The 25,488-nt window shown below is 26.7% G+C and overlaps 1 protein-coding gene and 1 long non-coding RNA gene across 3 annotated transcripts in view; one reads left to right on the top strand and one right to left on the bottom strand.

Annotated features, from left to right (window-relative positions):
• Positions 1–25,488, top strand: part of LOC127288514 (uncharacterized) — a 46,042-nt gene that overhangs the window by 18,738 nt on the left and 1,816 nt on the right. Inside the window, exons 4-6 of the long non-coding RNA XR_007844055.1 lie at positions 9,129–9,175; positions 12,685–12,857; positions 18,798–18,846. This is a non-coding gene — a long non-coding RNA (uncharacterized LOC127288514). The remainder of the gene's footprint in view (positions 1–9,128; positions 9,176–12,684; positions 12,858–18,797; positions 18,847–25,488) is intronic.
• On the bottom strand, positions 1,059–25,488 carry LOC127288433 (5'-3' exonuclease PLD3-like). Of its 2 annotated transcripts, XM_051315875.1 has the most exons (11): positions 24,949–25,488; positions 21,891–22,237; positions 18,318–18,557; positions 3,639–3,760; positions 3,060–3,408; positions 2,565–2,891; positions 2,301–2,429; positions 2,089–2,228; positions 1,834–1,999; positions 1,611–1,752; positions 1,059–1,443 (listed from the first exon to the last, which is right to left on the bottom strand). In XM_051315875.1, the coding sequence occupies exons 2-11, from the start codon at positions 22,002–22,004 to the stop codon at positions 1,244–1,246; spliced, it is 1,929 nt and encodes a 642-aa protein (XP_051171832.1). In that variant the 5' UTR covers positions 22,005–22,237; positions 24,949–25,488; the 3' UTR covers positions 1,059–1,243. The 2 variants fall into 2 exon arrangements, with proteins under 2 accessions (XP_051171832.1, XP_051171842.1); XM_051315885.1 differs by lacking the exons at positions 18,318–18,557; positions 21,891–22,237; positions 24,949–25,488 and adding an exon at positions 4,387–4,617.

The raw sequence follows: 25,488 nt of genomic DNA, 5'->3' as shown, positions 1-25,488 counted from the left end.
GTGAGTTCTTATATTTTTGAGTAAGGAAGAGAAATCGAAAAAAGTTATTGAGAGAAATCCGGTTTTACTGATTCTCACTTATGATCGCGGTTATACGTGGTATATATATGTATATATAATCTGTTAAACACACACGCGCGGAAAACATACCATTTATTACCATGAACACTTGCAAATGACTTTCTACGTGTCATCATTCATGCAATTGTGAAGTTCATCGTCTTCCGTTGAATTATACAGCATAGTAATTTTGCGCGAAAATGACAAATTCTCTCATTGTTTATTTATGCTAATTTTTATGATTCTTCAATGATTCAATAGATTAATTAGTATAATAAATTTAAAAAAAAAACTAAACTCACTAATTTTTGTAATTAAATTCATCCTAACTAAATATATTTTTAGTATTCCAAAAATAGAAAATGCTTTTTTATTAATGAAACAATCATAATTTAGTAGAAATATTCTAAATATGAATTATTGAAGAAATTTAAAAAAATTGTTTAAAAAACAAAAAAAGTATTATACAATCTATCGTCGATTTTTATCCCTAATTTCTAAAAAGAAAATAAAAATATATATAAAAATGAAGTAACAAAGTAAAAGTTTATATAATCTATCATCGATTTTTATTGGCATCCCGTTTTTTTAATTGAGCACTTCACTTAAATGTGAAGAACACTGTTATCTTTTTTTTTATTATATGGTCTAAAAATTATTTACCACTTTTATATTATAGACATGTATAATTTTATACATTATATTCTTATTGATTTTTAAAGGATGACTGCAACATTAACATAGAACACTTTTTTTTAAAAAAGGAGGCACGTATTTACAATTAAAGTAATTAATTTTTATGCTTCATAAATCATATGAAGATTTGTTCTTGTGTAGAAAATTCAAAATATTTTTTTTTTTTATTTTAAATATTCAATAATCTTTACCACAAAAATGGACAAAGTTGAAGGCTGCAAACTCCATTATAGTCGATTGTAATAAATTTGTTTTACTTTTAATATTTTGTTTAGGATTTGTTATAACGCTATTCACAACCGTTTTTCTTGATTTTCAAATTATGTAAAATATTTCCTATTATTTTTTTGTAATTTTTATTTCTTGAATTCACAATATTTTGTGGGGGAAGAAAATATTTTTTTTTTTTTGGTACAGAATAGCGGCACTGGTGGTATATCAATATTGCAATTTTTGTAAATAATTTTAATTACTTACAAAAAATTTTTTAAGCAGGTACATGATGAGATTGTGTTGGTTGTAAGGGCCCTCTTCTTCTTGTATTTCTTTCCGGATTCTGATTCCAGCAGGATGCATTTAATAGATGAACATAGGGCGAATTCCAGTCGCGAAGAAATACATTTTCTAATTGTTTTCTGAGACTTTTTTTATTATTGACTCCATCGTCCTCGAAAGTTGCACTGACCCCTGAAAAATAATTAATATAATATATTTATACACGAATTATTTCATGGAATTCTTTTGAAAAATTGAATTAATAATTAATTAAAAATTAGGAATTATAGTAAAAGTTTATTTTTTTTTTTAAACGAGAAATATATAAATTAATTTTTTTTACTATAATAAATATTTACCAGCAGTGTCAACGAAATAGTCGCCCGACCAGTTACTAGTTCCAATGTAGGCAGCACCATCCGTAACCATATATTTATTATGATTAACTCTTGAATAAGGTATCTGGTCAAAGTCAGGTGTTGTAGGAACAATAAATCGCCTCTGAAAAAATAGAATCAAATTTTTTCAATTTTTACTTTTCACAATAAGGGAACGTTTGTTTTTTTCGCAAAGAATACTAACAACTTCAATTTTCACATTCTTGTACGAATTCGTCAAATCCTCTAATGATTTCAAAAAATGATCCTCACTCATTCTCGAATGTTTCCACCATGAAATTAAAAGTCTCACATTTACTTTACGCTCAATTGCTGCAATTTTAAGAGCGTTATCAATAACCGGCCAAAACCTTTAAAGAAAAAAAAAGTAAATATTTTTTTCTATTTGTTTTTTAAAATTTTATTATTAAAAATTTTTTTTTATAAATTTTCTTCTTACTTAAATTTTGGAGTGTAAATCATCATTGGTATATAATCCATAACGGAAATATAGATAAATTTCTCAGCTTTTTCTATGCAATGTAAAATTGCGTCAATATCGTCTGTTCGTCCCGGTGGTGAAAATTTTGGAGGTGCACTCTGAAATATTTAAAAGAAATTGAGATTAATTTTTATTATAAGTTATTAATAAATTTTATTTTTGACACTCACTGAAAAAAATGTTCGATACTTGACATTGTCAAGAGTCAGTGTCATTGGATTTTTAACATTGATTTTGGTACTAAAATTTGCTGGCCACGTTGTGGGTACTTGATTTTTTTCTCCAAGTAACCAATAAACCTAGGGAAAAAGTAAATTAGTGAAAATTTGTTTCATGATTGATTTGAAAAAATTAATTTACATTGAAAAATTATTTTCAATTAATAGAAAAAAAATTAATTAATTTAAAAAAAAAAAAAAATAGTTGATGCTTACATCGAAAACTTTAGCGATATCTTCCGCCAAGCATGAGCAATTCATGGCGACAAAACCAAGTTCTTTAACTTGTGTCAATGCTCGCCAATCCATATTCGCTGAACCAACGTACACGTGTTTCCTGTCTATAATCCAAAGTTTCGTATGGAGAATTCCAGCGCCAATGAGGGCTGCAAAGTTTAAACTTCTCACTTGTGCATTAGCCTTTTTACTCAAGAACTCAGTATCAGTGTTTGGACTAACTTGCGAGGGTGCGTTTTGTGCAATTTTCAGTGTCACTCTTCGATCCCTTCCGGCTTCCAATAGCGCTTGAAATACGTCCTCGCCCTGAACAAAAGAAATTGTTAAATGCCACTTTTAAGAAGGGAGTTAAATTTCAATCCCTACTATATATTTTTTCTATTCAAATTTTTTTTCATTTTCCCATATCGAAAAATAGAAAAAAAAAATATTTAAAATTATTTATTTATTATAAAAAATAAAATATTATCTTACTTCTTTTGCACTATCGTGAGGATAAACGTCTTCTCGTTTCATTGTCCAATAATAGGAGCCTATTTCAATTGTACTTTGAGCGGACTCTATTAGATCCTTCCATGTCTGATAAGTACTTTGGTGGATTACAGAATTATTCGAGTAGTTGAGACCGATAGGAATTGACTCTATCAGGGATAAACTGCAGCTATCCATGCAAGACAATTTAGAATTATTTTCAATTCTTGTTGAATTTAATGCTTGCTTATCAGCTGCATCGAGTAATGGCAAAAGTACAACCAAAACAATTAATACCAAAATTACCGTAATTGGTATACAACTTGGTTTACACCAACTTTGTGCCCCCCATCTAGAAATAAATTTTTTTTTTTAATCAAATTATAATAAATAATTTAATAATTTTTAAATCCAATCGGTTTTATTTAAAAAAAAAATTCTAAAAGTAAAAAAATTTAGTGAAAAACAAATCGTTTTTGTTAAACGCTAAATTAAAAGTTTAATAAATTTTAACGAAATATTTTGATTATAAAAAATAATATTTGGACATTATAAATTCAAAAAAAAATTTTTTGCACTTACTTTGAATTCGTTACATAATCATCCATATCGTTCCTTAACATAAAACCAGACTGATCCCAAAGTTCAAAATCCTCATCGATTTGAGGGGAGCTAACGCCCAGTCTGGTATTTTCAGATAACGTCTGAAAACGATAGAGATCTTTTCTTATTTATAAGTTTTATTATTTGCTATCAATTTAAAATGATAATAACACTCTATATTTTATCATTTCACCACAGTTTATTGATTATTCCTGTTAAAAATTCCCAATTTTTTTTTCTAATATATATATATATATATATATATATTTATAATTATTATTTATATTTTTTGTTATTAATTTTGTTACAGTAAAATAAGCTAACGCTAAAAAAAATAATTTTAAAGTAATTTTACATTAGGTAAAAAAGTTTGAAACGATTTTTTTTTCACCCGCGAAAATATTTAATTACTAAGAATTTCTAATGTTATATTAAATTTAATTAGATTTAAAATTATTATAATTTCGTTATTATTATATTAGATTTCGTTTCAACTATAAAATATTTCTGCAAGCAATGTAAGCAGATGTTTTTTTTGCTTACATTGCACTTTTTGTTTATAAATTTTAAAGACAAAGGATTATATGAAGTTATAGTTTTTAAATATTTTTTACTAATTACAGACAAATACAATGAGAAAATAAATGTAATTAATAGAGTAATATTGATAGTATTTTAAAAGTTTTGTTTCCACAGTGTTTGTAAACAAAAAAAAAACATCAAATACCTTTGTTCTTTTTTCTTTATTCTCACTTATGTTCACTTTTGGTATTGTCATGCTTAACATAACTTTCTTTTCTTTACATTAATGTTAAAATTAAAATAAAGTTCGTAATGAAATAAATTTTTAAATAATTACATTAAAAACTAACGTAAAATAACAAAAAAAAAAAATAAAAGTTAGACGAAATGTCAAAATGACAGATGGGGGTTATGTTTTGTTTAAAACCGGAAACTGAAGACGTAAACATGCGCCATCTGAACGGGCGGAAATCAATGTAAAAATCTGACATTTTCTCTTACGTCGTCTGCTAGTAGCAGACGATATATTATTGGCAGGAGATTTAAAATCTTTTAAAATCATTTCATAATGAGAGAGGGGAATATTAAATTATTATAATGAACTGTAAAGTATTTTAAACATTTTTCTAATTAATTGTATTTGTTCTTTTATTTCACTGTAAATAAGAATGTATAAAAAAAATACAATAATGATTTATAAAAGACGGGGAAAAAAACACCTGTTGTGTGTGTGTGGTTGCAAACAAGATATGTGAATATGGCAACAACGCAGCTGGGTGATACTATATATACGTTTAAATGTCAGTTTTCGAGGTTGATGCATATTTGATGGTGTTTTCTACTTCATTGTGAGGGAGTTTGGGGGTACTTTATTGATCGGTTATAATGTAACTGTTTGACACGAAACCCTTTAGGCACAAAATGTAATTAATATTTGTACGAGAATATATTGCAAAATTTATAATGATAGAATTTCTAGTCTACATGCCATTTTCAATGATTTCAATGAATTATAAAAGCATTTCGAAATTATTTTATTATATGTAGGTATATAATTTTTAAAAAATATATGCGAAATTTAATTAATATTCTACAAAATACAATAATTGGTTTTCTATTACTGGTATTTTTTTGATAATTCATACGGATACAAATTTTTAATTATTATTTAGTTATATACATTGAAAAAGGATTTAACAAAAATTTAATAACACGAAATTTTAAATTATATCGAATTCTTCCTTTTGTAATTTAAAAATTTTAAATTCCTCGATTTTTAATTGTGTTATTAATAATTATAATTAATATTTTAAAATTGAAATTTTCCTCAAATCTAAAATTATATAATTCTTTTGATAAATATAATTTCCCTTTGATGGGATCACAGGGTGGCCAGTGGACCGGGAAACCGGGAAAACCGGGAAATGACAGGGAATTTGTTTTGACCTGGAAAAACCGGGAAATGACAGGGAATTTTTACCTTGACCGGGAATTTTGAAATTTTTTATTAAAAAGTATTTTATTTAATTCAAAAATTGTTGAAAGAAAAAAAAGCTTTGATCTTAGAAAATGCTCGCAAGTGTACAGAAGACATTGATTTAGAACTTAAACAATTAAATAACCAAACTTGATTTTTAACTGAATACGTATCTGAACGTATCTTTAATTTAAAAAATATATATATATGTTTATCTTAAAACTCAAAGTATTAAGATGTTAAAATATTGAATGTGATATTAAAAATGTAGTTTTTAAAAGTTAACTTCTAGTTTAATTGAAAAGAGATACAAATATCTACGAAAAAGTTTATTTTATTAAAAAAATATATAGTATGTGTTTATTATAAACATTAAGTAAGAAACAAAATGTGATAAACGTGATAAAACGTTTTTTTTAATGTATATTACGTATTTATACAGGGTGTTCCAAAAGTATGGAAACTTGCAAATATCTCGAAAAGTACGAATTTTTGTAAAAAATGTTCAAGACAAAAGTTATTCCAAACAAAAAGATGTACATCTTTGAAACCAAAAAATTGGGCCCAGAGCCCAATGTTGGGCCCTACAATGAAAAAAGTGGTTTTCTTAAATGAGACCACTAACTTTCAGTATCAAATTCGTAATCCCCATGAAATTCTGCGTTCAGACATGTGGTATAAGTGCCCAAAATATTGGGCCCAATCCAAGATATTGGGTCCAAAATTTATCAACAGATAAATAAATTTTAAAAAATCGCATCTTGGAGGGATTTTGAGATCACAGGATTAGAAATTGGAAGCTAATTTTCAAATTGTACACAAAGCCCAATGCAAGATTCCGCGGCCCAATGTGAGGCCTACAGTAAAAAAATTAGTTTCCTTCCATTTCGTAATCGTTATGAAATTCTGGGCTTAGACTTGTGGTACAAATTCCAAAAATATTGGGCCCTCACATTGGGCTGCAGAATCTTACATTGGGCTCTATGCTCAATTTCTAATCCTGTAATGTCAAAATCCCTCCAAGATGCGATTTTTTAAAATTTATTTATCTGTTGATAAATTTTGGACCCAATATCTTGGATTGAGCCCAATATTTTGGGCACTTATACCACATGTCTGAACGCAGAATTTCATGGGGATTACGAATTTGATACTGAAAGTTAGTGGTCTCATTTAAGAAAACCACTTTTTTCATTGTTGGGCCCAACATTGGGCTCCGGGCCCAATTTTTTGGTTTCAAAGATGTACATCTTTTTGTTTGGAACAACTTTTGTCTTGAACATTTTTTACAAAAATTCGTACTTTTCGAGATATTTGCAAGTTTCCATACTTTTGGAACACCCTGTATGTTTTATGTTTAATAAAGAGTCAATATTCAATAAATTTATAGAATAATTTTTTTGGGAATTTTCCTTTATAACCGGGAAAAATAATTCATGACCGGGAAATGACCGGGAAATGACCGGGAATTTTTTTTGGTGAAAAAAACGGCCACCCTGGATCACACAGCTCTAATATTTGTCATAATTCTCATTTGACATAATTAATTTTCATTTAACCCATTTCTCATTTTGTAACATTTTTATTATATTTATTATATGTTAATGTTATTATTAATTTTTTATTTGGCAAAATACAATTTAACAGATTAATTATTTATAATTTTCATTTGGCATCTCAGTTTCATTAAGTAGTATCTTTAAATTAGGTGAAAATTAAATGAAAGCGAAATATTTTTCACATGATTGTGAGAATTGTTTTTTTTTTCGATGTTGGGGACATTTTGCAAATTAGTTAAATAGAACACAATTTGAATCCTTTTCATTTTCTTCCACTGACAACTATTTTGCAAATGTCTAGAGCATCTGCCAGCGAATTTCATTCAACCCATAAAGTCTCGAATAAATGTTGGAGTTATACTCTAATTACAGAATGATTTATCAGCTCTGTCATAATTTTATGGCTCGTTTTCTTGAAATTTTATGACCTCAGTGTTCTCTTTCTTTTAGTCACTTGTTTAATGTCACATTTGTAATTTATGTTTAAAATATAAAAGAATAATTTACAACTTTTTTGCATCAGTGACTTGCACTTTCTGTATTCATATTAGTTTCTCCGATATTTATTTGAAAATGGAAAATTTCTGTTCTTGTTTTTTTATTTTTCACGCATCGATTTTAATATAATTAATTATATTATAGAAGTTATAGTATTAAATGTTTATTAGCAAATATATGATATAAATATTAAAACAATTAATAATGTAAACCAATGTTTTTGACAGCAAAGACAATTAAATACTTTATGAAAATTAAAATTGAACTCTCTGTATTATAAGAGAGCTTGGTTAAATTTCACAAATGAAAACTTGTTGATGTGGAAACTGAGGAAGAATTCCTTTGTCATGTTGGCCTCAGTAATATTAAAATAACTCTTTGAAGATTATATGAACCAAAATTAAAATTAATTTCTCTTCATTTACTGCAAACTCGCGAGCAATCCGCAATGATGCTGAACAAAATTAAACCTGAAGTTTATTTACTGACCATTACACAATACATATGCAAATTCATTATTCACGCATCGTTAAATGCTCATGACATCCCTGCGACGTTATACTCTGTGTAATGATGTACGACACTTAAAATTCCATTGACAATCCTGTTCATTTACAATCACATCTATATCGTTAGCGTTCGAATGTTTATTATGAAAGTGTAATGAATGTAATGCATTTATCATTTGCATTAAAAAAAAAAAAAAAAAAAAAAACCAATGAAAATACCGTAACTTTCAATCAACAAAATTTATATAAAATTCACATAATGTTGTTGACAATTTGTTAAATTATCAAATTTTTGGGGTTTATATATTTTCAATCAGTATCCATCGTATTTTAATATTTTCTATAAAAAAATTTTAGATAACCAATAACTAGAATATTTTATTCCAAGAAAATTATAATTTATTTGAATTTAATAAAAATTGTCTCATCTCTGAGACAACTATATATTTTTATTAAAATAAATTATATTTGGTGAAAAACGATTAATAATTTTTTCTACTTACAAAAGCCTAGGCTCCTTTAGAAAAGTATTTAGAAAATGAACAAGCAAAAAAATTCTCGATATTTAAAATGGTTAAATAATTGCAATAAATATACATGGAATATTTTAAAGCAATTTCGTATAATAACTTCCTGTTTTTTTTTCTCGATTTTTAACGTCATTTTTTTATTTTTAAACCACACTTGATCCCACTATTTGTTTATAGATAAATTTAACGTTTTTAATAACAGCAATTTTGAAAAAAAAATTTCAAAGCTAAATATTATTGTTAATAAATAGTAATAAAAAAACATATTTTAGAATTTATAATTAAATTAATTTTAATATTTTTTAGTTTCCAGTAAATTTAATAATAAAAAGAATTTTCAAATTTTTATAAAATATACAATTTTTTTGTTTCAGATATTCAAACGAACAATGTGCAGGGACAATCGTTCAAGATCTCATCGGTAAGTGATTTTTTTAATTTTTAATATTAATTTTAATATAACATTAATATTTTTAAAAAGAAACAAATTTTCACCAATTACTCAAAAAAAAAAAAAAAAAAAAAAAAAAATAACAATGTTTTTGTCTACCAAGGTTGTAATTAAGAAAAAAAAAGAATTAAAATTTCCCGGAAATATGACTTGGTTTTGACGTAAAATTTTTTCGCAAAAAAAAGTGGCATCGTTTGCTTACAGAGTTTTGCACTCAGGTGTGCAGTGCCATTAGTCTAATGTGTTTTTAATATGAGCCAAGAACGAGGCATAGCTCAACAATTATCTTGATTAAGCTCCTACTCCCTCTCTTTTTCTCTCTCTATGTCTCTCTCTCTCTTGGTGGTGCGGCATCAAGGGACCATTCGCCTCTGATATAATTAAATTCATCATTTATTTTGTGTGTGATCAATCTGTCTTCGTGTTTCGGTACACGCCCTACTTTGTCTATTGTCTGTAGACTGGTACATAACTGAAGGTGTTGATCCTGGATAGAGAGAGAGAGACAGAGAGAGTTGGATAAGGGAGCAAAGGAAGATTTATAGAGAGATAGAAACGACGAGAGAAACTGAGCAAGTGGAAGAACTTAATGAAATTTAACGTGAGCATAGGACACAGATTGGTATCCAGCACAATAAAAAAATACAATTGTGTCCTTTCTTTTTTATCCCCTGCTATGTCTTGGGTTAAAAGCTTCATTTTTCCTCGAGTAAAAACATTTAAATTATTAGAAAAAATCCTCTTAATTTCCCTTTTTATAGAAAATTTTATTTTTATTAATATATTATAACAATAATTATAATATATTTTTATTACTGTAAATAAATATTTTATATATTTGTTTATCAATTTATTATTCTAATAATAATTTTATAAACAAATTTAAAAATATTATAATTATCAATAGTTATATGTATAGTAAAAAAAAATAAAAAGAATTAATATGAAAAATTGGAAATCAATATTCCCGGTTTCTTTTATTTTAATTCGCGTTTTTTTCGGAATACACGTGTGTGTATAACATAGGTAGTTTTCATATTCAAGAGTTTAATCTCTTACGCCTGAAAAGAGGCCACACGACAAACTGCGCTGTCGTAAAGGAACTCTTACTTCAAATTGAATTCAGTGAAATAAAAACCTATCTTTAAATTTTTATTGATCATTAAATTCTTGATTACCACTGTCAATCTAGTCATCTGTGAGAAATGATAAAGTGATTAATAAAACAAAAAAACTTTTTTCCCTGTTTAAAGTGTTTCATATTTTGTTAATGCTGAAAATGAAAAAAAACTTTCCATTTTTTTTTTCTGTAAAAATAATTTTTTTTTTTTTGCAATTTTGAAAATCTTGAATTTTTCAAAGATTTTTTAACTTAAATAAAAAAAAAACTTTTTTCTTTTCCCCCGACAATGCTATAAATTTCAGGACTAAATATTTATAGAAAAAAAAAAAAAACATGGAATTTGTCCTCGTGGATTTATATCTAGGTATTTGTCGGAAGTAGGCTAGAAAAATACTTGTCGAAAAGAACATCAAGTGTTCAGCGAACCCTATCGGTTTTTGGACAAATAACCCCTGGTTAGGTTAATAGGAAAAAAAACTCATCGCAAAAGGACACCAGTGAGAAGTAGTCCAAACTATTACTCACCCCTGTCCAGGGAAAGATTACTTGGGGATGATCGTAATGTCTTATCTATATCGTTGAATTTTTTTTGTGTGTTTTTTTTTTTTTTTTGCTTGCAAATACATATATTTTAGGAAAAAGTTAAATATAACACATAAATATCAATCGTTTCATTGTAATAATTCTTTTTTCGTGGATCGATGTATAGGGAATGTCAATCCTTCATTTAAAGGTGCAATTACGAAAATAATAAATTATTATTAGGGAACAATTTTTTTACTGCATTAATTTGAAAGGAATTTTAAAATTTTTATTTTAATTCGAAATTTTCCTTCCCTTGAATTTTGCGGAAATATTCTTGTAGATTAAAAGAAATAATCTGCTTTTGATTTATAAAAAAAAATCCTAATAATTTTTCCGTAAACATAATAGGAGAAAAAGTTGGATGAAATTTTTAAATTAGGAATTCAATATAAAAAAATTAGAATCCAATTGCACTTTTGTCAATCAATTTTTTTTTTTTTGATAAATATATAGATATTGGAGTGTGAAAAAAAAGGAAAAAGTGAAGTGGAAAAAGTTTTGATATTTATTTTTCCTTGACAAATATTCTCAAGAATGAAAAGTTTGAAGATCCTGAACAAATATTTCTCTCGCTTATACTACTGCCAATGTAAACTAAAATTGAGTACTTTGTACTCGCTAGGAATGTGTTAAATCAGGACAGTTAGGAGTAAATTAAGCTGAAAATACGGTTATGGGCCAATTGAGCGAAACTTGTTCGCTCAATAGAACAGATAAGTTCTTCAAGACCTGTTGTTTTCTGTTTATTCTTGGCCATTCAACATTTGAGAGAAGACCTTATGTGCCAGAATGTGGTACAAATTTCAAACTATTTCAAACTGGGTCGTATAAACCGTCAGAATATAGTAATTACCCCTATAATTTTGAATACTTCCCACGTCTCTCTATGGTACATATATATATATATCAAGGACTCGTACACGAAATCCATAAAATGTAACTTTTAAATACTATATATAACATTTTACTATATTAACATTTCTCAAATTATACTTTCATGCTTGAAATAAGCATTTCGTTTTTCTCAACTTATTAAAATTAATAACAACAGTCGTATTATATTTTTTTTAAACTTTTTATCCCTCATAAACTGTAATTAAAAAAATATTCTACATCAATAAAAAAAATTTTTGCAGTCAATAAAATTTTAAACTAAATTCAAATTTTAAACCGAATAAAATTTGCAAATACATATTTTCTCTGGATGTAATCTTTCTTATCGACAGTTGATAAAACATTCGGTAAAGTTTTAATTTTAGAAATAGAATTTTTTGAATTGAAGTAATTTTTTTTGATAATTAAGACCATAAACACTATTTTCGGAGTATAAATGTAATTGTCGATTCACGTCTGACTAAAATGAGAATTACTACTGACATCAATAGATTGTACAATTCCTTTCCATGGTCCTTGGAAAATGAATTGGTGTTAATAGAATCGAATTTAATAAATAAGAAACGAGACAGTGACAGATTGTAATTCCAGAAACTTATTTGAACAGACCAAATTTGTCACGCAGAAAAGGGAAAGATTCTCGTTTTATCCTTTTCGTTAAAAATTCATTGCTTTCCCTCAAATTTGAATTAATAAAACAGTATATCTTTTCTATTTCGAGTTATTGCAATAATAACACTAAAATAAATAAAAATAATTTTAATTTTAATTTTAATTTGTAATTTTACAATTTTTTTTGCAAAATTTATTTTTCATTATTTTACAAACAATTTTTAAATGGCAAGGTTCTTGACAATTTTAATTTTTCTTTTTGCAGATTCTATCCTGGATGGCTTGGGGTCACAGAATTCACACAGACTTTTTAGAACTCGGTCTATTTTTACGGTTATTTTTCACATTTTCTGAATGGAAATTTAACTTGAAAGTAGGGATCTCCGAGGGCTATTTAGTTTGAAAAAATCTCCTTGCAGATGAGAATTCGTTATTAAGGTAAATATTTTAATTTATTTAATTTTATTACAAAAAATTTAGTTGTTTTTTTTGACGTGACAACGTCTTATTCCAAGGTCTAGAAAGTCAGAAAAATTGGCGTTCATATCGAAGGCGATTTCTCAAAAAATATAAGTCATATTTTCAAGATTTATTTAAAAAAAATTTTTTTTTGATTCAAATAATCGGTTATTTTATTATCAAATAATTATTATTTGAGATAGTATTTGTTTCAAATACAAAAATTATAGGTTCAAATACAATTTATTTTATTCGAATAAAAATTATTTGGTTCAAGTAAATATTTATTTGATATTGTAATCAAGTATTTGAATCAAAATTTTTTTCAGTGTAAAAATAAAATAAAATTAAAATAAAAATAAAAAAAATAAATACTAAATAAAAATCTTATAAAATATATTTTAATTAAAAAAGACGTTGTCACGATCAAAATTCTCCGTCCGTGTAATGACCCCGCGCTTTTTTTGAAAATTGTGTTTTCTCTTGCGTGTTTATATAGCATTCATCAATCATACAATTATTATTTTTCAATTAATTGTAGATTGTGTCTATAAGTTGATTAAGACTTACTTCCCCCAATGAATCTAAAAAATAATTTATTTATTATGAAAATATTAATTAAATGTACCAAAATTACTTCGATGAGTTCGCAAAAAAAAAAAAAAAAGAAAATAGTAGAGACTAATTTATTTATTTATTAATATAGAATAAATGAATTTATTGGTAATTTTAGAAATTTATAAAAAAAAAAGTTTCAAGTTATAAAGTTGTAATTAAACTAGATGAAAGTTATGATAGAAAAAAAAAGAGAAAAAAAAATTTTCCCAATCAAAGGGAGATATTCAACGGATGATAGGTTGTCAAAACAAGTATAAAGTAAGTATAAAGTTTCACTTCCAACGTGAGAGGACGACTCTGAAAGCAACTAAAGTTGAGTTTTGATGTACACTCGATAAATTTGATATCGAAGGATATACCTACAGCTGCTCCCGGGTTGTCCTCGGGATATGCGTTGCTATAGATATTGGCCAGAGGCTCTAATTTTGATGGAGTGCTGCGATTACTGATCCGACCATTTCGTGAGGGGTAAAACTGTATACACTATATATACCTACGAAAAAGAAGGGTGTTTCTGCACTCTTGTATTGTATTGTGTGACGTAACAAAATATATACTATGTATTTATATTGCCCTATGGCTTTCGTCACGAAAAGCACATTTATATCCCAAAGGGATGATTGCCATGGGAATTGTTTTCTGGGCATATTATAGTTTTTCTTCGGAGAAAACAATCGGTAACATATACTCATTTTAATGAGACGAGTCTATAATTTTGCTTTATATGTACCTGTAATTTTATATCTACACCCTTCTAAAAACATCATCGAGATCCATTTACGTATTTATTGTCTTTTATCATGCAGCTTTTAATCGTCTCATTTGGATGGAAGTTGCGTTTTAGAATAATTAAAGAAAGACGTTCAAAAGCCTTGGGTATTAACTCAAACTTTATATATTCTAATTAGTTTTTTGCCTGCAGAATATTAATTATTTCTCTTTAATCGCATAGTCTGCATTATAACGTTTGTCTCCAAACAAATTTACCTTTTTTCGTTTAACTTTTGGCAAAATTTATTTTTAAAAGTAAAAAAAATTGTTATGAAATTAATTTGAAAATATTTTTTCTTAAATGATAGTTTTAAAATAATCGTCAGTTTTGTATATCAAATTTTCAAGATTTATCTTTTATGGAAATAGTCGAAAAAAAGGGGATATAATTTTTCCCTGTAAAAGATATTGATTAATAAAGTTTATTTGACAATTTAAGAAAAAAAAATTTATGTGAAAGCAAAATCTTTTTATAAGAAACACAAAACTTTAGGAAAATTTATATAAATCTCATCGTACAAGTTATATTTGAGTTTAGAATTATTTAGTAAAGCTTCAAAAATATATCTTTCCTATATAGGAGAGTTAGGGGATGTTTATAACAAGGATAAGTAGTAACTTGTAATTTTTAAAGAGGTTTTCAACTTTTTTGATTTTATATTTCTACTTTTTATTAAATACACTGCTATATTATTTTTTTAATGGCAACAAAATAGATCAATATTAGTTTTAATTAATGAAAAAAGTTTTTATTGTTCCTACTTTCTAAATCTGAATTAGTAAAAAATAACTAATTGTATAATATTAATTGTTATTATTGTTAATATATTATTAAAATATTTTATAATAAAAAAAATAATAATAATAAAATAGTAATAATATAAAAAAGTATCAATTAAGGGGATATAATTATTATGTATTTAAAAGCAGATTGTTTGACACTTTTTTTTTGTTCGTGATGATGTATAAAATAATAAAGAATGATATCGTAATGAATTCTGGATCTCGATGAAGTGGAAGTGGGGTATGTATTATTAATTATTGATACGTGAATGCAGATTCATACATTCCGTTTGAAAATTCGGTGGTTTGTACGATGCCAAATTACCCTTTGTTCCGCTGTTAATGAGTAATCGACACACGTGGGTAATTCTTAATTAAGTACAGTGGGCGTACGTATACCACACTCGAGTGGGCTGCATGCGGTAAATTTCAACCCAAAGACAATAATAACATTTCGTGAAAATCGACATTCTGTTGCTTTTGCTGTTAAACCAAAATAACATTTACAGTAATATACAGTTTCTCCAATTATTTTTTGGTTAATCATTAATTTAACCTAATTGTTTTTTTTTAAATAAAATATTCATGTCCTGTTAATAAATAAATTCCATTATATGAGAAAAATAATATAAATTTAAATTTCGGTTTTTAACAAAAAGTTTGAAATACAAATTAATTATATTTGTAACAAAATTGTAAAAAATTTAAAATTCAATGGAAAATATGTAGAGAGAATAAAAAGGTATAATTTAAAATAATTTTTTTAAATAATAAATGTTTAAAAATGTTTTAAAATTTTATATTGTGAAATTTGAGATGTAAATTATTAATAGGGGAAAAATAATAATTTGCATTTTGTGGAATGGGAAATAACGTCTCGTCTATTGGTGTTGCATATTATATAAATTATTAAATATTTCATTTCATCTTTTTTTTAAATCTATTTAAAAAGTCTAATGATTGGAAAAAATATCTCTAAACTAGTGTGCGGTAATCCAATATGAAAGTGTATTAAATATTTTATTTCATTTATTTTTTAAATCTATTAAAAATTTCTATGATCATAATATATATTCAACTTTCAGAGTATTGCAATTATATATAAAAGTTTTTAAATCAACGTCGCATTTAATTTAATTATTATTTTTATGAACAAAAAAATTATATTTAATTTAATTTTGATTGCTATTTATTTAGTTTAAATAAATAAAAAAAAGTTGAATCTAAAAAATGAACCTACATAAAAATCTGTAAAAATGGAGTTACATAAAAATCTGAAATTTAAAATTTATGTGTAATACACAGCATTTTATCATGTAAATTTTTGGGTGAATGTCGAAGAAAATTAAATTTAGCATTTCGTACGAAATTTTCATTTACTTATTCCACGAAGTCAAAGTAACCGCCGTGTCTCGGAAGTTCTGAAATTATCCGATAGCATCAAATTCAGTATACTTTACCTACTAGTGACTCTTATGTTCATATATATTTATATTCATCCACATTTATAATATACCAAACTCACGAATACATAAAAAGGACCTACTGACACTTGTGTGTCCATAAAGTTCGACAATTATATTATACATATATCGCATCGTATATATATATATATATATATATATATTTTCAATGGCCTTGAAACACGCAACATGAAAAAGACGCTTGTATTTTGCAAAGAAAAAAAAAGATTCACATACCTATTATATAGAACACGGAAAGGATGTGATGAAAGAATTTACTTATCTTTTGAAAGAAGATGTTAATTTGAAAAAGTCATTCGGCAGTCGCCGAATAAAAGCGGAACGAGATGAGAAATGAAGTCTGGAGAAAAATATTAAAATTCTCACAGTGTCTGAATAAAGTGCTGTAAAGTGGTGAAATGAAGTGTTTTGCAAGTTCAATCATTTCGAGTTCTAGAATAATCGTGTCTTTAATTTCCAGCATTTTCATTTCAAAAGATTTCGATTTTACATTAATTACAATGACAACGCGTTGAGAATTTCATAACGTAAATTTAAAATTATTTGTTGATATCTCGATTATTCCATAAGAGCAGTTTTTTTTTTGTTCAAATATTTTTCTTGTGAATTTTAACTTATTTTAATCCTATAAACAGTTTTATTGAAAAAAATTTTCTTTTCCTATAGAAAAATGGATTAATCAATATTTTCAAGAAAAATAGTTTCTAATTGAAATCAAATTTGGTTTTACTATTTAATCAAATTTCATTTTAATTTTTGTGTATTTTCATAATCAAATTTTGTTTATTATGGAATAAGAAATTGGTAAATTATTTTCTAGAACTATGTAATGCGATTATAAGAAATTGTGTTGTCCTATATTTTCATATAAGCGCGAGAATCTTTTTTTAACGCTAACGATTGCGGTGCTAATTTTACCCCGTTTAATTCATCAGGACGAGGGTATTGATTAATTTAAAGACTCCTCCATATTGTTGGTTTCATCCTTGACCTTCATTATCGACAGTATTAAATTTTTTTTTTTTTCATCGCGACTATATTCCTTATTATAAAAACAGGATATTTCAAAAGATTCTGAAAAATGGAAATTAAAATCAAATTTTTTTTTCAATGTAAAAAAAAACAATTAATATAAATAAAAAAAATTTTCAAAGTACTTGATTGGGAAAATAAATTTTTAAATATTATCTAACAGTACAATAATAATTTTGAAAATATTTTGCAGAAAAAAAAGTTATTGCTCGTTTTTTTTTTTTATAAGGATTTACGCTGTCCACAATGAAATTTTTATAAGTAGCACTGATAATAAAAGGAATGACCGCCCTCTCCTCTCTCGTCTCTTATTTTCTTTTTTGTATCAAAATGAAGACTAAAGTAAAATACGAGGCTAATTAAAATGTTCGATATTTAATTAACAATTAAGCTTAGTCGCAGTAAAGCGAAAATGAGAAGAGATAAAAGGTACGTTGATAGTAAACAAGCGCAGAGAGGCAATATTAAAAATTTGTAGCTGGAAGCAGTGAGATTTCAGGGAGGTCATAATACTTTTTATATCTCCGTCGTATGCCTGGGTGACACAACAAATCAATGACGAAAAGTACTTAGATCGGTCATGCGTAAAGGAAGGAAACGAAAAATAAATAAAAAAAAGAAAAAAAAATGAAAAAAAGTACATAAAAAAAAAGAAAGAGAAAAAATATTGAAAAAGTATTATATCAAGTTGACAAGGAAACTCTCGATAAAAGGTTTTTCTATACTATATATATATATATATAATACGTACTGATAACTTCTGTCGAATCCGCGGTGTCCTGTTTTTCTGAGGAGGTAAAAGCACCACAACGTCCTGATCCTTGCCCTCAGGATGTACATGTGTGGAGAAAGATTTGCTGGTGGAGGATGTTCCACGACCGGAAGAGGATGATGCCAAAGTAGACGAACCACCGGCCGTCGAGTACTTTGAGTACGCTACGTTGGTCACGTTATTGCTTCCACCATAAGACACATTGTGTGTGTTGTTAACCTGAAAAAAAATTACCCAAAAAAAAATTAAGAGAATACAAATATGTTTTTCTAATTTTTCCGAATTACCAAAAAAGAAAAACCACAATTCATTTTTTTTCAACTTTAAATTTGAAAACAATAGATTATGCAAAAATGAAACCCTTTTTATTATAAAATCCTCTCAATTCTAGAGGAATAATTTTAGATATATATTTTTTAAAATTGTATTAATGTTTTCAAATTTTTTTTTTTGTTACAGATCCTGAAGGGCCATTTTTCAAATGTCAACAACGATAAGAAGTCTTTCGGTAAGTTTTCAATCAAATTAATCATTTTTAATTTAAATAATATATGGATTTTCAATATAATATATTTAAATATATTAAATACACGAAAAAAATGAATTAGCTGTAGGAACTAACAAATGTTTGCTGAAAAATTTGGTACAGCAACTATAATGTTTGCTATAGAGTTGCTAAAAAGTTAGTTGTAACGTGTTAAAAAAGTTGAAAATTGAAACCCCACGGCAAACGTATTCGCTGTCCCTATATTAAAAATTTCTGTGGTAGATAAAAATTCGCTGTCACACCAAACTACTTTTACGCGTATATCATTTTCTAACATCAGAAAATTCCTTTGATTTTTATGTAAATTTAGGGATTCCTTACACCTTTGGTGTATCGATGGAAACTTTATGGAAAGTCTCGTGCGTCCGTCATATATATTTTTCCCTTACTAGACGACAGATTTTTTTACTTAGAGGGCTTAAAATTAGTACACATATGTGTTATACTATAATATATATTTATATGTATAAAACATAAAATATACTGAATCCAATTAATTAAAATTGATTATATTATTAATAATGAACAAGAAATTTGACTGAATGGAAAGTTATACAATTAGGCATGAGTTCATAGTGTTTGTCATAGAGTGAATAAAATATTTAATAATCATCATCAAAATGTACAAGTCAAAAGTTATTTTAAAAATCGGATAATTGAGAGTTGCACTCGCAGTGCAACGTAGATTTCATGGTTGTAAGGTATTGGTAATTTTTTTTTTAATAGTAAATTTTTGCATGTAGTTTTTACTTAGTTGTTATCAATGGTTGTAGAAATCATTGGTAAATTTTGCTTGTAGTTTAGTTGTTATCAATGGTTGTAAAAAACATTGGTAATTTTGTGCATGTAGTTTTTAGTTAGTTGTTATCAATGGTTGTAGAAATCATTGGTAACTTTTGCTTGTAGTTTAGTTGTTATCAATGGTTGTACAAATCATTGGTAATTTGTGCATGTAGTTTTTAGTTAGTTGTTATCAATGGTTGTAGAAATCATTGGTAATTTGTGCATGTAGTTTTTAGTTAGTTGTTATCAATGGTTGTAGAAATCAATGATAACTTTGCTTGTAGTTTTAGTTGTTATCAATGGTTGTAGAAATCATTAGTAACTTTTGCTTGTAGTTTAGTTGTTATCAATGGTTGTAGAAATCATTGGTAATATGTGCATGTAGTATTTAGTTAGTTGTTATCAATGGTTGTAGAAATCAATGATAACTTTGCTTGTAGTTTTAGTTGTTATCAATGGTTGTAGAAATCATTGGTAATTTGTGCATGTAGTTTTTAGTTAGTTGTTATCAATGGTTGTAAAAATCATTGGTAACTTTTGCTTGTAGTTTAGTTGTTATCAATGGTTGTAGAAATCATTGGTAATTTGTGCATGTAGTTTTTAGTTAGTTGTTATCAATGGTTGTAGAAATCAATGATAACTTTGCTTGTAGTTTTAGTTGTTATCAATGGTTGTAGAAATCATTGGTAATTTGTGCTTGTAGTTTTTAGTTAGTTGTTATCAATGGTTGTAGAAATCAATGATAACTTTGCTTGTAGTTTTAGTTGTTATCAATGGTTGTAAAAATCATTGGTAACTTTTGCTTGTAGTTTAGTTGTTATCAATGGTTGTAGAAATCATTGGTAATTTGTGCATGTAGTTTTTAGTTAGTTGTTATCAATGGTTGTAGAAATCAATGATAACTTTGCTTGTAGTTTTAGTTGTTATCAATGGTTGTAGAAATCATTGGTAATTTGTGCTTGTAGTTTTTAGTTAGTTGTTATCAATGGTTGTAGAAATCAATGATAACTTTGCTTGTAGTTTTAGTTGTTATCAATGGTTGTAGAAATCATTGGTAATTTGTGCTTGTAGTTTTTAGTTAGTTATCAATGGTTGTAGAAATCAATGATAACTTTGCTTGTAGTTTTAGTTGTTATCAATGGTTGTAAAAATCATTGGTAACTTTTGCTTGTAGTTTAGTTGTTATCAATGGTTGTAGAAATCATTGGTAATTTGTGCATGTAGTTTTTAGTTAGTTGTTATCAATGGTTGTAGAAATCAATGATAACTTTGCTTGTAGTTTTAGTTGTTATCAATGGTTGTAGAAATCATTGGTAATTTGTGCTTGTAGTTTTTAGTTAGTTGTTATCAATGGTTGTAGAAATCAATGATAACTTTACTTGTAGTTTTAGTTGTTATCAATGGTTGTAGAAATCATTGGTAATTTGTGCTTGTAGTTTTTAGTTAGTTATCAATGGTTGTAGAAATCAATGATAACTTTGCTTGTAGTTTAGTTGTTATCAATGGTTGTAGAAATCATTGGTAATTTGTGCATGTAGTTTTTAGTTAGTTGTTATCAATGGTTGTAGAAATCAATGATAACTTTGCTTGTAGTTTTAGTTGTTATCAATGGTTGTAGAAATCATTGGTAATTTGTGCATGTAGTTTTTAGTTAGTTGTTATCAATGGTTGTAGAAATCATTGGTAACTTTTGCTTGTAGTTTAGTTGTTATCAATGGTTGTAGAAATAATTGTTAATTTTTTGCATGTAGTTCTTAGTTTAGTTGTTACCAATAGTTTTAGTGCTAGTGCAACTTTCATTTGTCCGATTTATTTTTCTTCATATGATTACTAAAGTACCTCTCTTTAAATGAGAATATTCTTTTCTAAATTATATTTATATTTGTATATTCATATTTTTTTAAGTTATATTTTTATATTTCCCATAGAAGTATAAATTTTTTTTTTCTATATTCTGTTTTTTATTTTTTGAATAAAAAACATCTCATTATGCAACTGATTTTATAAGCATAGCTTCTTAATTTGTTTGTACTTTTTTTTACATTTGTTCAGTATTATTTATGTTTTATACAAAAATAGTTTCAATTTTTTCAATATATTTTACTATCAAACAAAGAGGATATCAAAATGCACATCACGTGCCGTTGCCGTGTAAACATGTCTTTCATTTGCATTTATTCGACAGCACGAGACGCAATTTCACTCTAATTAAAAACACTCACCTGCACGAGTATGTGACAAGCTTGCGAGGCTATTTGAAAAAGTCCGTCTTGCAAATTTCGTCCTGGATGGTCAGAGCTTTCACGACCACCCTTTCCCCAACCGAAAAAGGACATGTTGAAAGGGATGATCCTCTTTTTTTTTTTTTTTTTTACTACTACTACTTCCTCAACGTTTTTCGTTTGATATTCATTGGTCGGAGATGTTTACGCTATAAACTTAAATTATTTTCAAAGATAGCATTCATGGATATATATTTATATTGGCTTTCGTTATTTACATTTTGTCCAGTATAAACTGATAGGTATTTTTCTTTTCAAAATATTCCTCCTTACTTGACACAATAAAACTGCAACAGAAAAGATAATTAAAGAGATTTTTAAATATTTCAATTTAAAAAGCATTAAACAATTTCTAATTTCTTAAACAAATTTTGTAAATTGTTTAATTATTTAATGAGTAAAATTAAATATTTTACGATCAAAATATTTTAAAGGGGAAAAAGAAATAAAGTTTTTTATGTTGCTCTCAATGGATTTTCGCTGTTTGGTGAATAAATCGATTAGTTCTTTAACGAGCATTTTCGCGTTTTTTAGTATATGTGTGTATGTATGTTTGCGTTTGATAAACGAAACGAAGACGAAATATCATATATATATATATAAATTTATATAAAAAAAAAACTTTGAAATACTAACGTGGATTGAGGCCAACTGTTCATCCATTATGCAAGAAAAGGTATAAATCGTTGGAGATCTGTGCGAGTGTACAATAATTACGAGTCTATCGTGTTGGTAAAAAGAATGAAAAAAATAACCCTACGTACACGTGGTTACACGCGCTGATGACTTCTTAACACGCACCCAAGTTTACCACTTTGAAGCAGACAAACAGTCGCCAACCGGTTTACAATTAATCGAACCTAATGCTTCATAATTTTTATTATCTAAACGAGGAAGTAATCTATCATTTTTAAATGTGTAACAAAAAAAAAATTATTAATCTAAGTACCAAAAGGACAATTTAACTATTTACTGTTCAACCCATTGACATAACCTCAAACTAAATAGTTCAAAACTTATTGAACAAATAAAATTACGGTTTTTAGGTATACTTAAATATTAAGTTTCCGAAAATATACAACTCCTTTTATTCAACCATTTTCTTGATTAATGTTAACAATTTTTTTTTATGTCGGTGTCACATCCTAATTTTTGTTTTCCTATATTGATTTATTCATTTATAAAAATTTTCTTCCTTATTCAATATTTTATTTTTAGACACTTTATTTTCTTGTCCTATACGATCTAGACTTAATAAGGACTCTTTCACTTTCAATTAAGAACTCTTTCTTCACTTTTATCGATCGTGGCAAAATAAGGCACGCCCAGATAATTTTTTTTTTTAATTGAAAAAAATGCTTTCTTTTTGAAAATTAAAAATCTCTATTGTTGACTATAAAATTATTTATTTCGAACTAAAGAATATACAAAGAATTAAATAAATATTTATTTAAATATTTAATTCAAACAATTATTTATTAATTCTGATATTTAATTCAGAAATGTTTTTTTTATTCAAATTTATAAATATACAATATTATGAATTATTTATAAGGAAATTATTTAAAATTTGACGGTAATTATAATTTTTTTATGATACCTTAAACGATGATATATGATACACCTAATAGTTGATTACTTTAAATTCCTTGATCCAATTTTACTCTATTTCTGTTTATCTAAGTCTTCCATCCATTAGATAATACGGTTCTTGACCTTTTCTAAACGATTTAACCATTATTCAACCAGATTTGATCTTAATAGTTGAAAGGGGGAAAAAAATTTGCTTTAAGAAATGAAAAATTTTCTAATTATTTTCATCCCACTTTGTATAATTTTGATTCTATGAAATTTACATGGTTTATTTTGTCATTTAATTATAATAATCGTACAAGCAATTGAAACAATACATAACCTAAAATTTTATAATCGTTTGTGTCTCAAATATTTAACCTTTATCCAAAATTTTTTCTTTTTTATAAAAAATCAATTCAAAAGGGATAAACACTATTGAAAAAAAATTGATGTAATCAATGTAATCTTGTGGAGAGGAAATGAAAATTGGTTCCTGATGGAATATATATATAGTTTCTGATGAGGACTTAAAACGATTCAATTTGAATTCTTCCAAGCCATCGACTCTTTAGTGATCTCTACTTGTGAAAGAATTAAAAAAATTTGATCGGTGGGAAAAAAAATGTCTTATTTTTCGTTTTATTTACTTCTTTACATATATAGAGAAAAAAAGCAAACAATTAAAAATTAATTAATATGCACATACAATTAGAAAATAAATATTTCATGAATAAATAAACAAAAAACCCTGTTATGAATATTTAATGTCGTATATGAGAGAAAAATTAAAATTTTTTTTCCCCAAAATAATAATTATAAAATTAATTTTTTATTCATTTAATGCTGTCTAGAATGAGAAATGAATTTTATAATTATTTTATGGAATAAAATTTTGCTTATTTCTCATCTTAATTGAGGTTTAAATATTTAATAATTTTTTTTTTTTTTGTTATACTCGGGTAATAAAAAGAAATTAAATATTAAATATTTTTTAGCAAAAAATGGTAAATTAAAAATGAGGAAAAATCGATCTCTCTCTACATTATCATATTATATATATGCAAGTGAAAAATCGTAATCGAATTCCCACGTGTAATAATGGATCTATCCAATAGGGTATCATTTTCTTACATAAGCAAAACCCCATTGTGAATACTAAAGTCAAAAAGAAATGGAAGAAAAACGGAAAATCAATACTTGACTCCTTTTAACTATTGGTTTCGTTCTCGCCAATGTTTCACGTGTTCGCAGTATTTTTTCCCCTTTTATTTTTTTGTAACTGTCAAAGCCTATTATTCTTTCTCAAGCAATTGGGAAATCCTTCGAAATAAATCGGCACGACCTAGGTCGCTGATCATCGTTTTCCGGGATCAAGGGGGGCCAGGGAGGAGTGGGAGGTGGAAAAAAAGAAGCAATGACTTACGATGCATAATATTGGTGGCGCGCTCGTGCCAAATGCAACCCCTCTAAACTCGTTTGTCCACAAAGTGCTTTCAAATCCATGCCATTCGCGAATTCATCCCTTTTTGATCTTCCCTTCTATATCGTTGAATTTTCTTCGACTTATATATACAATTTTTTTTTTCCCTCTTCAATACGAACCTTTCAAAATATATATGTCACTCGATTTCTCGAAATCACTCCCGAAAATGTTCTCATTACATTATTCTAAACTTTTTAGGTGTGATGATATAATATTATTTTTTGTCAAAATGAATGAGAAAAAAGAAAAAAATGGTGACCTGAAAATTACTTTTTGGAATGATTTAAAAGAAAGGTGGTTTAGATAAACTATAATTTACATGAGTGTATTTATCGATATAGAAGAAGAAGTTCACTTTGTAAACTTGGACCACTTTTGAGGATTTTTTTTTTTTAATGAAAGAACAAAGATGAAAACACGACCGGCACGTTCTGAAGAAGGATCGTAGCTAAAGTCCTAGGTACCAGTAACTATGTTCGT

The sequence above is a fragment of the Leptopilina boulardi genome, unplaced genomic scaffold (assembly GCF_019393585.1).
Source record: "Leptopilina boulardi isolate dan_hultmark-lab unplaced genomic scaffold, ZJU_Lbou_2.1 LbouV2_123, whole genome shotgun sequence".
NCBI classification, from domain to species: domain Eukaryota; kingdom Metazoa; phylum Arthropoda; class Insecta; order Hymenoptera; family Figitidae; genus Leptopilina; species Leptopilina boulardi.
The sequence above is the reverse complement of the archived record's forward strand: the minus strand, read 5'-3'. Positions and strand labels throughout refer to the sequence as shown.